Source organism: Prunus avium, chromosome 4, assembly GCF_965620075.1.
Source record: "Prunus avium chromosome 4, drPruAviu1.hap1.1, whole genome shotgun sequence".
In the NCBI taxonomy this organism is placed as follows: Eukaryota; Viridiplantae; Streptophyta; class Magnoliopsida; order Rosales; family Rosaceae; genus Prunus; species Prunus avium.
In genome coordinates, this window is record NC_142287.1 from 21,247,447 (window position 1) to 21,260,262 (window position 12,816).

At 35.1% G+C, this 12,816-nt stretch overlaps 1 protein-coding gene and 1 non-coding gene across 4 annotated transcripts; one reads left to right on the top strand and one right to left on the bottom strand.

Moving 5' to 3' along the window:
* Nucleotides 1–1,439: 1,439 nt before the first annotated feature.
* Nucleotides 1,440–1,565, bottom strand: LOC148295015 (small nucleolar RNA snoR86). Its single transcript, XR_015835530.1, has one exon. It is a non-coding gene; the product is annotated as a small nucleolar RNA snoR86 (small nucleolar RNA).
* Nucleotides 1,566–2,003: 438 nt separating this feature from the next.
* On the top strand, nt 2,004–12,805 carry LOC110765895 (DNA mismatch repair protein MSH5). Of its 3 annotated transcripts, none has more exons than XM_088252218.1 (35): nt 2,006–2,161; nt 2,710–2,741; nt 2,909–3,003; nt 3,205–3,285; nt 3,358–3,430; nt 4,129–4,192; nt 4,478–4,632; nt 4,746–4,847; nt 4,912–4,939; nt 5,018–5,049; nt 5,144–5,201; nt 5,451–5,537; nt 5,901–5,957; nt 6,804–6,905; nt 7,011–7,055; nt 7,550–7,627; nt 7,913–7,963; nt 8,056–8,137; nt 8,322–8,395; nt 8,456–8,555; nt 8,718–8,814; nt 8,940–9,029; nt 9,128–9,192; nt 9,311–9,369; nt 9,558–9,634; nt 9,736–9,822; nt 10,377–10,438; nt 10,542–10,603; nt 10,762–10,815; nt 10,912–10,994; nt 11,473–11,504; nt 11,749–11,772; nt 12,002–12,117; nt 12,280–12,379; nt 12,488–12,805. In XM_088252218.1, the coding sequence occupies exons 1-34, from the start codon at nt 2,117–2,119 to the stop codon at nt 12,364–12,366; spliced, it is 2,436 nt and encodes an 811-aa protein (XP_088108344.1). In that variant the 5' UTR covers nt 2,006–2,116; the 3' UTR covers nt 12,367–12,379; nt 12,488–12,805. The 3 variants fall into 3 exon arrangements, 2 of the variants coding, with proteins under 2 accessions (XP_088108344.1, XP_088108345.1); XM_088252219.1 differs by having other exon boundaries at nt 5,147–5,201; XR_015835300.1 differs by lacking the exons at nt 11,473–11,504; nt 11,749–11,772; nt 12,002–12,117; nt 12,280–12,379; nt 12,488–12,805 and having other exon boundaries at nt 2,004–2,161; nt 10,366–10,438.
* The last annotated feature ends 11 nt before the right edge of the window (nt 12,806–12,816 follow it).

Here is a 12,816-nt window from a genome sequence, read left to right on the forward strand (position 1 = left end):
TGTGGAAATTGTAGAAAGAAGTAAGCTATGTTGGGTAGTTTGCAAAAATTCATTAACGTCCGAACTGTTCCAACATGATTCTTGACAAAGTGAAAACAAAAATTACCTCCACTCCTACTTTCCTTGTGAATTTTTTCAAATAATCGCGCTCTCCTCTTTTTACCAAACACGCTGACATGCGCATCACTTTGAAAGTGATTTTCTCCTAAATAATCAATGCCAAACGGATATTAATGATGCATATTAGTGCAATGGATGCAACTTCAAATGAGCGCGCTACCATCATATCCCAAATGTCAAGATACACCACCCTTTTTTTTGGTTTCTCTTTCCGATTGACAATTAGAAGTTACAACCCATCAATGTGGAGGATTTTGTTTGTTTGTTTAGCGTTTGTATATCATGTGGATTTACAAGAAAACCAAGTTTTAATCTTAACTGCAATTTTCTAGCTATGCACTTTAATATCACCCCCACATTCCTGAAATCCTCGATGAATTATCCAAATAGTAGGAAAAAAGTTTCAAGCACAACTGCCCAAGTGCTTATGATCATATAGACTAGAACTTCAGAACTAGCAATTGGAAGAAGTCATTAATCGAGAACTTAAGAATTTGGAAGTAAGAAATTGGAATCAAATCAACCACTCCCTTCGTTCATCCGATTCCTAGTTATGAGAGGGTTTGACGGATTATTTTACCATGAAACTCAAATTATTTTTTATTAATTAAAATGATTCCAATACCCCATTTTGTGTCTTCCGCTTTTTTCGCCAAAAATTGCTGCCGTTAATCAAGGTACGAAATTCTGTTTCCTCCCTTTGGGTCTAACTTCGGGTATAATTGACGAATTATTACTATGATTATTTTTGGTCAATTAATTCACGAATTGTTAGCCAAACCAAAATACCCAAACTTTATCATATTATACATATTTAAATTCAAACAGCGCCAAAATCGAATGACGCAATTGATTTTCAAATTTCTAGGTTTTGCTTTGTTATTGTCAGAGCTTCACTAGGCTCCATTCAGGTATCTCTGTGTCGAAAAGACGCATGCCTTTCATTGTCAGCATTCCACCTGATTTAGAAATCACAACACCACATCCAAGGTCTAGAAGGTTTTTAAATAAGGTGACATGTGAAAATAAAATTCAAGCATATCTTAGCAGAGAAAATCCACGCAGAGGATCCACATTAATTCCATTGTTTGGTAAATTTGCAAAACCCAAAAGTCATTCAAAATTGTTCTTTAAAGAAAACCACCCAAAATTTTCAACACCACACAAATATCAGATTATTAAAAAGAATAAAAACAGCTTTTTTTTTTTTTTTATAATCAGAAAAAAAACACGGATTGAAAACCCGCGCGATTTCAATTTAATTAAAAATAAGCAGGGGCATAATAATTTCAGAAAATAAAAGAAAAGAGGGTGAATCAAATGTAGCGACTTGTTCGAGGCCAAAATCAATATCAAATATTTGACAGGCACGGAGAATCGCTTTTCATTATCGCCAACCTTCAATGCAAATTGCGCTATTCTTTCAAGTTTTAGCGCCTTTGCTCTGCAAATTGGCTTCTGAATTTCCCAAACGAAAAAGCAAAAGCTAAAAAGAAGAAGATCTAAAAAGAAACCAAAACCCTACAAAAAATCTTCCATTAGAAGAATAGAACCAGAGCCTGCGAAAAGAAAAGACGAAGAGGAAGCGTGTGGTACTGTTTTCGAATTGGGCGTTTAGAGCCGTATTTATAGGCCTGGAAGGTGAAACCCTAGCCCCTCTTCATTCGTAAGGACGTTTAAATGTCGAATATGCCCATCGGATGTTTGGGCTTGTGGGCTTCGAAATTGGTTTGGGTTTGGTCCAAATAGAACTCCTAACTTTCTTCGTATAAATTTGTGGGGTCCACGGGACTGTTTTGCTGGGACGCATGCTGTCACACAGTTGACACGTGTCGCTCAGTGATTTCCCCATCCATGGATGCGTATATAAACGAGTCACACTACCTCTCCCGCGAATAACTGTTTGGTGACTGTCCGAGTCCGACTGAGATCGCTCACTAGCTCGTACTCGCTCTCTCTGTCATTCTGTGGACTGTGTACGCCGTTCGATTCGAAAATGGAAGACATGGAGGAAATGGACGAAACCGAAGCTCTACCTCAGGTCCATTTTCGATTACTGTTCCATGCATATTTCTTTTCTCACCTTCCGTTTGGTTGCCGAGAAAATGCCATTTGATGGATTTTGCATTTTGGTTGATTTCGTATTCAAGAAAAGAAAAATATTGCTGGAAACGCTATTCAGTTGAAGCAAACCGAAAGAATTTGTTCTGTTAAGTTTAATTTGAGTTAAGATCGTATGACTCAAACATTTGAGCTCCATTTGTTTGGCTGCAGAGAAAATTGAGAAAATTAAACCGAATTATTTACCTATTTTGTTTTAATTTGTTACAGATACTTATCTAGTTTTCATTTGCAAAATAAACTAAGCGGTGTTGCATGGAGAAATTGTAGCGAACCGGTTATTGCATTGATTACTTTCTAGTAATAGCTATGCAAGCTTGACCAGCAGTGTTGATCAACATAAAAAATGAAATATACCTATGTTTATTAGTTCTAATTCCATTTTTTTAATTGAAGAAATTTATGCTTTTGTTGTTCATCCAGTGAATTGATTTTTGTTTTTCTTGTTGTTTTGGGATTTAAATGCAGGTGTACATGGCATGCATTCTACACGGCCATAGGTGAGTAATCTTAGTTATTTATCAATCCATATATACAGCACATCATTGCTTTTGCTAATGTCGTTAGTCATGGTATATAGTATAAACTACATTAGACTTTACCTTAATTCTTAATCAAACAGTAGAATGCATCCTAAAATGATGACTTTGCAACTCTTTCATTCCAGAGTTGGAGTTTCTTATTACGACTCCAGTATTCGCCAACTTCACGTGCTGGAAGTTTGGGAAGATGGCAGCACGGACTTCCCCCTAATTGATTTGGGTATGAGTTTCATGTCTCTTTAGGGAGCCTATTTCCTGTACTCTGTTGTTTTGGTACAGTACTTCCTGATGCTGATATATAATTCGTTTTCTTCTCACTCAAGTTATCTCTTGCACTCTCCTTGTGTCTGATACCATCAATTATATTTCTGTTACTGTTTAGTTGGCAAATCTTAATTTGCCTATCTGTTTCTGTATGCAGTAAAATATCAAGCTAGGCCCCTGATCATTTACACAAGCACTAAAAGTGAAGAATCCTTCTTGTCTGCTTTACAACGAAGTGGTATGTTCCTATCAAATGGAAGGTTCTGAATTTCAGCATGGGAGTAGTTGTTTACATTTTAAAATATTGCAGATGGAATGACTGAGGCCTTTACGGTGAAGCTTGTGAAAAGTTCCATATTTAGCTATGAGCAAGCATGGCACAGGTATATCTCTGATGATTTTGTTAAAATAATTGGAGTTTTGTAAACTTGGCTGAATATAGTGGGTTGAATGAAGGTTTCTGAGATCTTTAATTAACTATGGTATTCTATGTACCTGTTATTCTTAGGTTATGTTTGATGAGCCTCCTTAAATTTACACTCTGATGCTTAGGCTTTGCAGATAGGTTCAGATAAGAAACAATTGTTTCTTAAGTAGGTTGTTGAAATTTCTTCACACGTTTGCACTTGCAAAATTCAAAATTTAAAACTTAATACGTTCTCAACTGTTGGATGGGAAACCTTCTTTGCCATTCTGTTTATGTCTTCCCATCAAATTGTCGATCATCATTTCCGTTCTCTCATGTATCCGACATATATCATCATCTCTTTTCTCCCTGTTAGGGAAGGTTTTTGATAAAGCTACAATCATAAGTCTTATTGGTGGTGTCATGCAAAGTATTGTATGTGATCAATTTGATAGATTGCCTCTCATTATTCTTTGATCTGACTCTCTCTCTCTCTCTCTCTCTCTCTCTCTCTCTCTCTCTCTCTCTCTCTTATTGTTGTTGTTATTATTGTTCTTCTTCTTCTTCTTCTTCTTCTTCTTATTATTATTATAAGGCAGTATTTTCATTCTTATTACCATTGTCACTATTCGTCATCATCACCATTATTGTTATTTCTGTTTCTGAAATTTACAGACTGATATACCTTCGAGTCACAGGAATGGATGATGGGTTAAACATCAAGGAGAGAATTTGTTATGTAAGTCGTAACTATATATTTAAATCCTTTTGTATTGTGGCCCAATTGGTTATTCATGCCTCATAAATCATGAATTTGTTACAACTTGTTTATTCATGCCTCATAAATCATGGATATGCTCTGTGTGTGTTGCATTTCTGTCTTGAAACTAATCTCATTTTGTGATTAATGACATGAGTTTTTTGTGTTCTTTGAATATCCCTCTTCCTTTTGTTTTTTGAAGAACAATGAATGTCTTTATCCTGTTATTGCCAATAACTTTCTTTTTTTGTATGTCAACTGTAGTTGAGTTCTATGATGGACATGGGAAGTGATATCCAAGTTCGTACCAGTGGAGGTCTTCTTGCCATATTAGAGAATGAAAGGGTGGTAGATACACTTGAACAAATGGAAAGCGGGAATGCATCAATTGCAATCGATTCTGTTATAGAAGTTTCACTGTATCTTTTTGTGCTGTCTTCAACATTTAGATTTTTTTTGGGGGTGGGGGATGGGGGTTAATAATTCAGGAAGGTTATCGAGACAAAATGTACTCCCTTCACAACCAAAATAGAAACAATTTCCTTAAACTTGATGCAGCAGCTCATGAGGCATTGCAGATATTCCAAACAGATAAGCATCCAAGCCATATGGGCATTGGTAGAGCAAAAGAAGGGTAAATTCTTAATTTTTTGCCAAATAATTTTCCTTCAAAGTGTTCTGATATGTTTTAATGGCAGGTTCTCTGTATTTGGCATGATGAATAAGGTCAGTAGATTTTTCAATTCTTTCTCTTTTGGTTTGCTCAGCTTTATGTCAAGCTAATTTACTCGTACTTAAATTCAGTGTGTAACGCCCATGGGGAGACGTCTCTTGAGGTAACATTCTGGTAGATAACTTTGTGATGCCACTGCTTTGGATGTTAACTCTAACCCAAAGGCACTTTGACGAATGGTATTTTTCTCATACTAGAAGCTGGTTCTTAAGGCCAATACTTGACCTTGAAACTTTGAACTGTCGTCTCAATGCCGTATCCTTGCTTGTTAAACTACATAAGTACTACTAAAATATGACTTGTATCAGTTATCCAAAGAAGATTTATGCTATCTTGAATCGTCTTAGTTAAACCGTTTTGCAAACTGAGATCAGAACATTAAGAATAAATATTATCTCACTGCGTTTGAATGAACTTATTTGAAAATATAGAATTGACTTCTTAAAATCATGAGATTTTAGATCTACTTGGTCATTGTCAAAGCTATTTTCTTTGACAATTAAGATATCATTCTTTCTTTCTTCTGAAGAACTGATAAATTCTTTACGTGGAACTCTGAAATCTGTGAAGGACATTCCTCACATACTCAAGGTAGCATTCTCTATTCTTCCTTCTTTTCCTTCTGTCTCATTCTTTAGGGCTTTCTTTTCCAAAAGTAAAGGTTATGGTCTGTAGATTCTGTAGCTACAACTGGAGTCTGTTGTTGAAATTAGAGCTCTTTCATGGACAACTAAAGTATATTAGTTGTTCTTTTTTTGCTCAATTAGTTTATTACTGACTTGTTTCTAAACATAGTATTTGGCCTTTATACAAATATTGACATCATAATGATAATTTGATCTGCTCTCTTTGTTATCCTTCTACCAAGAGTGACTGTAGATCACGACGATGTCTGTTTTGCACGTGTTGTATTTATTTTTTAAGATTTTGAATCTTTTCTTTTGTTTGTTGAAGAAATTTAACTCCCCGAGCTCAATATGTACCAGTGGCGATTGGACAGCTTTTTTGAAGGTAGGTTCTTTTCTATGTGCTATACTTTAACCCTGTTTCCTGATTACTAAATGTCTGTCATTCATTTAGCGGATGGTGTCCTTTATTGATGTTACTTTGATTCATTTTTACCTCTGGATGTGTGATTGTACGTAGAACTTAGTTAAAACTTAAAATATGTACAAACATTAATGTCATGGTCACTTTTTATACCATAATTCTCTTTGTTGATTAGTTTCCTTCTTGGCACTTGTGTGTGCAACACCTGCAACCAATCATGTCTGACTCCTAGCTAGACAATTACCAAGATCTTTATGAAGAATAAAATGAGTTACGCATTTTTGTTCAGGGAACTTGCCATAATATCATGTCAACTTTAACTATCATATTACCTGGATTCCAAGACCATGTATAGAATCATAAGCTCCTTCTCCATTATTAACAGACTTGTAAGGTGATAGAGCAGAAATCCTTGTTTTGCCTTTGCTGGGATGATTTTTTCAAATTAACAGCTACAGTACAACCTGCGTTGCCTTTGTAGGAAGATAAATCTCGTACATTACTTTTAGAATTAGATTCGCAGCTAATCTTTAGGTGTCTTTTTCTGTGTCTTTGTATCTCAATTTTTGTTTGGGGGTAGGGGTGGGGAGGATTGTAGTAAATTCAATGTAATTTGTTTTGTTTGCTTTGGGTGCTTGTCCCACCTACTTGCAGAAATTTGTCTCTTATATAAAAATTTCTAGTTGAGTCCCAGCAGAATATTCATAAAGAGTGATGATACTATTGTCATTTTTCCTTGACTTTGCACAATTGTCAGTGAAAGCTTTCCTCGTTTGATTCATTATTTTTTATATTGTTTTCTTGTAGAGTGTTTGTTCACTCTTGCATGTGAACAAGATATTTGAAGTAGGTGTTTCTGAGAGTCTTCAGGAGCACGCAAAGTACTTGAATTTGGACATTGTTGAGAAGGTATGAAAACTCTTCTTTTGATGCATTTTCTGTTAGTTGTACCTTCTCTTTCTGTTATTCTTATCTACTAATGTGTTTCTTGGTCTGTTGTCTGAATTTATGCAGGCTGCTTCATGCATTACAACTGAACTGGCTTATGTATATGAATTGGTTAGTTTATGAAGTAGCCTTCAACTTTTTACAGCCTGTTCTTGCAATAACAAACAGAAATTTGTTAAGTGTTAATCCCATAAGAGGAAGAGATTGCTCTTTAATAGAATGAAACCATGTCAATAAACTCTACAGTCCACACTAACATGGTAAAACAACTCCAGAGATAAATTCATTTGACTCTTCCCTTATGAATTGGGACTGGTCTCTGAACTTTTTATTCAGTTCTCCACAAATCTTTTGTGTCATGGGTTGGTGAGGATATGTATCATTTCTGGCGTAGCCTACTGGTGTTATGGAATTGATTTTAATTTCCTCTTATGCCTGGGTTTATCTGCATTGAGATCTTTATGATTGGAGAATGAAGAATTTTTTGTCTTTGTTTAGATATACATCAAGTCAATATAAACAGTGTTTATTTCTTCTTTTGTCATTCTTCTAAATTTTTTCCCTTCAATGCGTTCCTATCATAATATTGCCAATGTCTTCTGCAGGTAATTGGTGTTCTAGATGTAAGTAGAAGTAAGGAGAAGGGATATGAGACAATTGTAAAAGATGATTTCTGTGATGAGGTTTGGCATAAGTCCCAAATTCCCATTCTTAATTGTCGAATCAGAATGCATATTTGTCTTGTGCATCATCTCATCATTGTTGTTATTGTTGTTTTTAATTTTCTTTTTTACATTTTGTTTATGAGCCTAGTGTGGTGTGGCGTTTCTGTTAGTTCAATATTGAGATGGTAGAATATATTCTGTGACTTTTATGCGTCTTGATAGATCTGTACAGCTGCCTATTGTCTGAATTTAAGTTATTTCTAATGTTAAATTGACAAATCATTCCCGCATCTTCTTGTATAGTTAGATGAGCTAAGGCAAATATATGAGGAATTGCCGGAATTTCTGGAAGAGGTAACTGTTATGCAATTCATTTATACAGCTAATTAGAAAGTAGATTGAAGTCTGATTTACCAAGTTTCTTTTGATTGTACATTGCCTTGCAGGTGTCACAGATGGAACTTGGAAGACTGCCTCAGCTGTACAAAGAAAAGTTTGATCCTTGTATTGTTTATATAAATCAGATAGGTTGGTTTTAATCCTCTAGCATCTTAAATGGAATTTTGTTGGGTGATATGAATTGTATTTAGATGTTCCTCAGAAAGATCCCTCTTATTTATCAGATAATCAGTACATGCTGAAATTTAGAGGACCTTATTGTTTTAATCTAGATACATCTCCACCATGCCTTTTCTTTACTGTTGAGTTGTAGGATACTTGATGTGCATTTTTGAAGAAAAACTTGATGAAGCTACTCTGGAGAAAGTTCAAGATTTTGAATTTGCTGTAAGTTGAAATACAGTTGAGTATCTTGTAACTGGTATGCATTTGCATAAGAAAATATAGTTCTCTGATGCAGAAGGAGAAACGAAAAGGTTCTTTTATCATACTGCAAAGACACGAGAGTTGGACAATTTACTGGGAGATATCTATCATAAAATACTAGGTATGCATATAATTTAACCATGACTAGTGTGTCGTGGCAGCCTAAGCACAAAAACTTAAGTGAATAATTTTTAATAAATGAGACATTCAGAGTTTCATTCCGGTCTAACTTTAAGTTTTCTTTTTCTACAAATGTTTTCATTCAAAAAATTTATTGATACAGATATGGAGAGGGCGATTACTCGAGATTTGGTGTCGCATATACTTCTATTTTCAGAACACCTACTTAAGGCTGTAAATTTTGCCGCTGAACTTGATTGGTGAGAGTCATTTTTAATATCAGTGCTCTGGCCCTGGCTCCCTTCCTTCCCTCATCTCATTTTTTGATAAGTCTCTATATTATTCTTACTAAGTAATATATATATATCTTCATGTGGACATTTAGCTTTTTGTCATTGGCACTGGTTTCTCGTCAAAACAATTATGTAAGGCCGACTTTGACTATGGATTGCTTGATTGATATACAAAATGGAAGGTGATAAACTTATGTTTTATTTGCATTAATTTATTGGCAATACTTCTAAAGGTTATTATTTACTTTGGGGTAGTAACAAGAGTTCTTTGAATTATCAGACATGTTTTGCAGGAAATGACTGTAGACACCTTTGTTCCCAATGATACAACGATTAAAAATGAGGGTAATGGAATTGTACATTTAATTGTGGAAATACTAAATTATAGTTGACTCAGTTCAGGAAAATGAAAAATCCCATCTTTGCATACTGAATATAATTTCTAATGGTTCTTTCGTTTCAGGAAGAATTAATATAATCACTGGTCCTAACTATTCAGGGAAAAGCATCTACATAAAGCAGGTCAGTAATTGTTTTATTGGTTCTAGGGAAGGGAGGGTTATTGATGTTTGTATTGAACTTAAAGTTATTACAAGGTCATCGTTTTGCTGATTTTGTTTGGTGTCTCTTTCACATAGCTGGCCGTTAATTATGCCTCTACTGTAGAAATTCATCACAGATCTATACATAATGAAAAATTTGTTTTCCAGGTAGCTTTAATTGTTTTCCTGTCCCACATTGGAAGTTTTGTACCAGCAGATGCTGCAACTATTGGTTTGACGGATAGGTTTGATCTAAATATTACCAACATCTTTCTCACATTCAATGTTATGCTTGTATGAAATTGGTCGTAATTATAACGACCATAGTTTTTATTAATGTTTACAGAATATTCTGCGCAATGGGAAGCCAGCTCATGAATGCCGAAAAGTCAACATTTATGATTGATCTGCATCAAGTAGGGATGATGCTAAGGTATATTCAAACTACACTTCAAATTCTCACTGTGCTAATTTTACCGATTTAGTTTTCAGCATTTATTTCTCTGGCTGCATGTCGTTTTTAACTCTTTTGATGTATGTGATAAGCCTGAATTTGCTTCTTTTTAGTACTTGAGGCATAATTCGTAGTGCTCCAGAATAAGATTATCTTATTGGCATGTGTTAATGCATTTTTTTAAACGCACACTAAAACGTTACTGCAAGAGAACAATGGGAAAATCAATTGCTCTGTTTGAGAATACTACTTAGTTAGTAACTAATATGAATCATATGATTTCAGTAGATTGTATTAATAAAGACATGAGTTTATATTGTTCAATACCAAGTGACTCGGACAATTATTTAGCTATGATAACTAGTAATTATTAGTTGTCTACTTTCCGGTAATATCCAGTCTCTGACCCTGCTTAATGATTATATGGCTTCAAGTATTTATTATTTCTCAGAACTAATGATGCTGCACCAATCACTGTATTAAAAAAATATATTCCATTTGACTTGTATGTGTTCAATTGAGAAAATTAACAGGCAGGCAACTTCAAGGTCTTTGTGCCTATTGGATGAATTTGGTAAAGGTACTCTTACAGAAGGTTAGTTTTTCATGCTTCCTCTCAAACAAAAAAAAAAAATCTATAATATTGATATGAGTTTAGCAGTTGCAGTATCACCTATATGTTCTCGATATTCTTTCAGATGGTGTCGGTCTGCTTGGTGGAACCATAAACTACTTGGTCTCACATGACGACCCTCCAAAGGTTTCAGGCTCTCTTTTCACGCCATGAGAATTTCATTATCAGTACTATTTAGTTCTTCCAAATTAGTTTTTTCAACACATTTCTTACATTAAGTGGGCACCTGGTCCCTATGACAATTGAAGGTTATTTTCTATGTGTTTTGCAATATTCTTCTGTAGGTTCTGGTGTGCACTCATTTGACTGAGCTATTCAGTGAGAGTTGTTTACCTAAAGTAAGCAAGCTTGTAGACTTGCTATACAAGTAATCCCTACTTCCATGCTTGAATTGTGTGAGACTGATGGGTATTATTCTTTTGTTCTCATTATAGTCCAAGAAGATCGAATTTTACACCATGAGTGTGCTGAGACCTGACAACTCTACAGATATCGAGGATATTGTATTTCTGTATAGGTAAACTTTCATTGCCTTTATACATTGTAGTCCTGCAAAGGAAATGTGCCATTTTGTCAGGAATGAATAAGATGCCATTCTATGGCAGGTTTATGCCTTTATGGTGCTTTGGATCACGGGGTCATGCTGAAAACATGCTATTTAAATATCTGTTAGCACATTTACTCTACATAACTGTGAACTTCCGTGTCCTCTGACCCCTAGGCATAGATCAAAATCTTGACAACTTGTTTCCTTGTGTGAGATAATGTGCATCAGTGGATGATTCTAGTTGCTTCAATTACAGGCCCAGTAGGCAATTTTAATTTCTGGGTCAAAAAAGTTTAACCATGTCTTAGCCTCAAATAATCAGATATGGCTTTATGAAGTGTTACAGTCAGTAGCAACCTCTCTGATTCCACCCTCATGCATATGTTCAATTTTCTCACTGCTGTTGATGAAACTTTGATATTCAAATTTTACTTTTTATTTCTTGCAGGCTAGTTCCTGGGCATGCCCTTCTAAGCTATGGTGAGTGAATACATGCATATATATATGGAAAGAGGGGGGATGGGGATGGGGATGCTAAGGTTCTCACCGGTCAGCCTTTTAATAAAGCACGTGCTTGATTCAATGGCTTAAAACATGATAAGTGCCTTATAAAATTAGTAACTGGAAAATGTCTTAGCATTTGTATATATGTATATAAACGTATGTATTTGCATCTATGTAAGTTTGGGATGCCTTGGAATCACAGTCTGTTTACATCCTGCAGGTCTGCATTGTGCGCTACTTGCTGGTACCTCTTTGGAGCTTAAAACTTATGTTCCTGATTTCCAGAATTGGGAGAAAAAGATCTTTTGAGTTCTCGTCGCAGACACAAGCATGCACACACACACACACACACAGATGAATGAAATGAGTCTTTGGGTTCACATACATGTATTTCCTTCCCTGGACTAAAATCTTAAGGAACTCTTGGTGGCAGCTTCAGTTTTCTAGTTGAACTGTTTGTATTGTTTACATAGGTGTCCCAGAGGAAGTTATTAAGAGAGCAGCATTTATATTGGAAGCTCTTGGAAACGATGAACACGTTGAGCGATTGTGCAATGAGAATGTATCAGCTCAGGATCAGCAATACCAGGTTTCAATCCCAAAACGGAATCTCAGATTGAGATATGAAACATGACATTATATAGAGTAACAACTTCATAAGAAGCCAGAATTAAATTTTCCGTTCATATCCTTCAGCTATAATTGTAGAATTTTTCTTTAATTTGTTTCTTTTTTCTTAATTTAAATGCAGAATGTGGTGGACAAGATGTTGGCATTTGATTTTCACAAAGGTGATTTGGGTCTGTTTTTTCAGGGCTTATTTTCAACTGAGTCCTAAACAAGCACTAAAGGTAACTTTTTTTAAGCCCCCTGTCTTGTAAGTAAGAATATGAATCTGAAATTAAGTATTTAAATAACAGTTGCTTCTATCTTAGGAAAATTTATACTTTGCTTTGCAGAAAATTTCGCCAACATTGTGAATGCAGAAAGGTTGAAAGTTGCGTCTGGCAGGCCAGCAATACTTTCCCTTCTTCATTCAAGAGAAAGGTTGATTCATTAGGCCAGATAGTTCTTCTATCATTTTTCCCTCTTAAGTAGATTATTAAAATTGAAGGATTTTTTTATTTTTTTATTTTCAATCGTGTGAAGCACGATGCCGGTATATAATTGTTTCGTTTGTTTTGCACAAAGTAGCATGTTAGAAGTGTATATAGCTGGGCGTACCCTCTTTTGTGATGGTACATATACCACATAATTCATTCTCTGTTTTTGCTGCACATGCACTTAG

Coding starts and splice junctions, on each gene's coding strand:
- LOC110765895 (XM_088252218.1), top strand. CDS start 2,117: ATGGAAGACATGGAGGAAATGGACGAAACCGAAGCTCTACCTCAG. Junction 5,202..5,450: donor TGAACTGTCGTCTCAATGCC/GTATCCTTGCTT, acceptor TTGACAATTAAG/ATATCATTCTTTCTTTCTTC. Junction 7,964..8,055: donor TGCCGGAATTTCTGGAAGAG/GTAACTGTTATG, acceptor ATTGCCTTGCAG/GTGTCACAGATGGAACTTGG.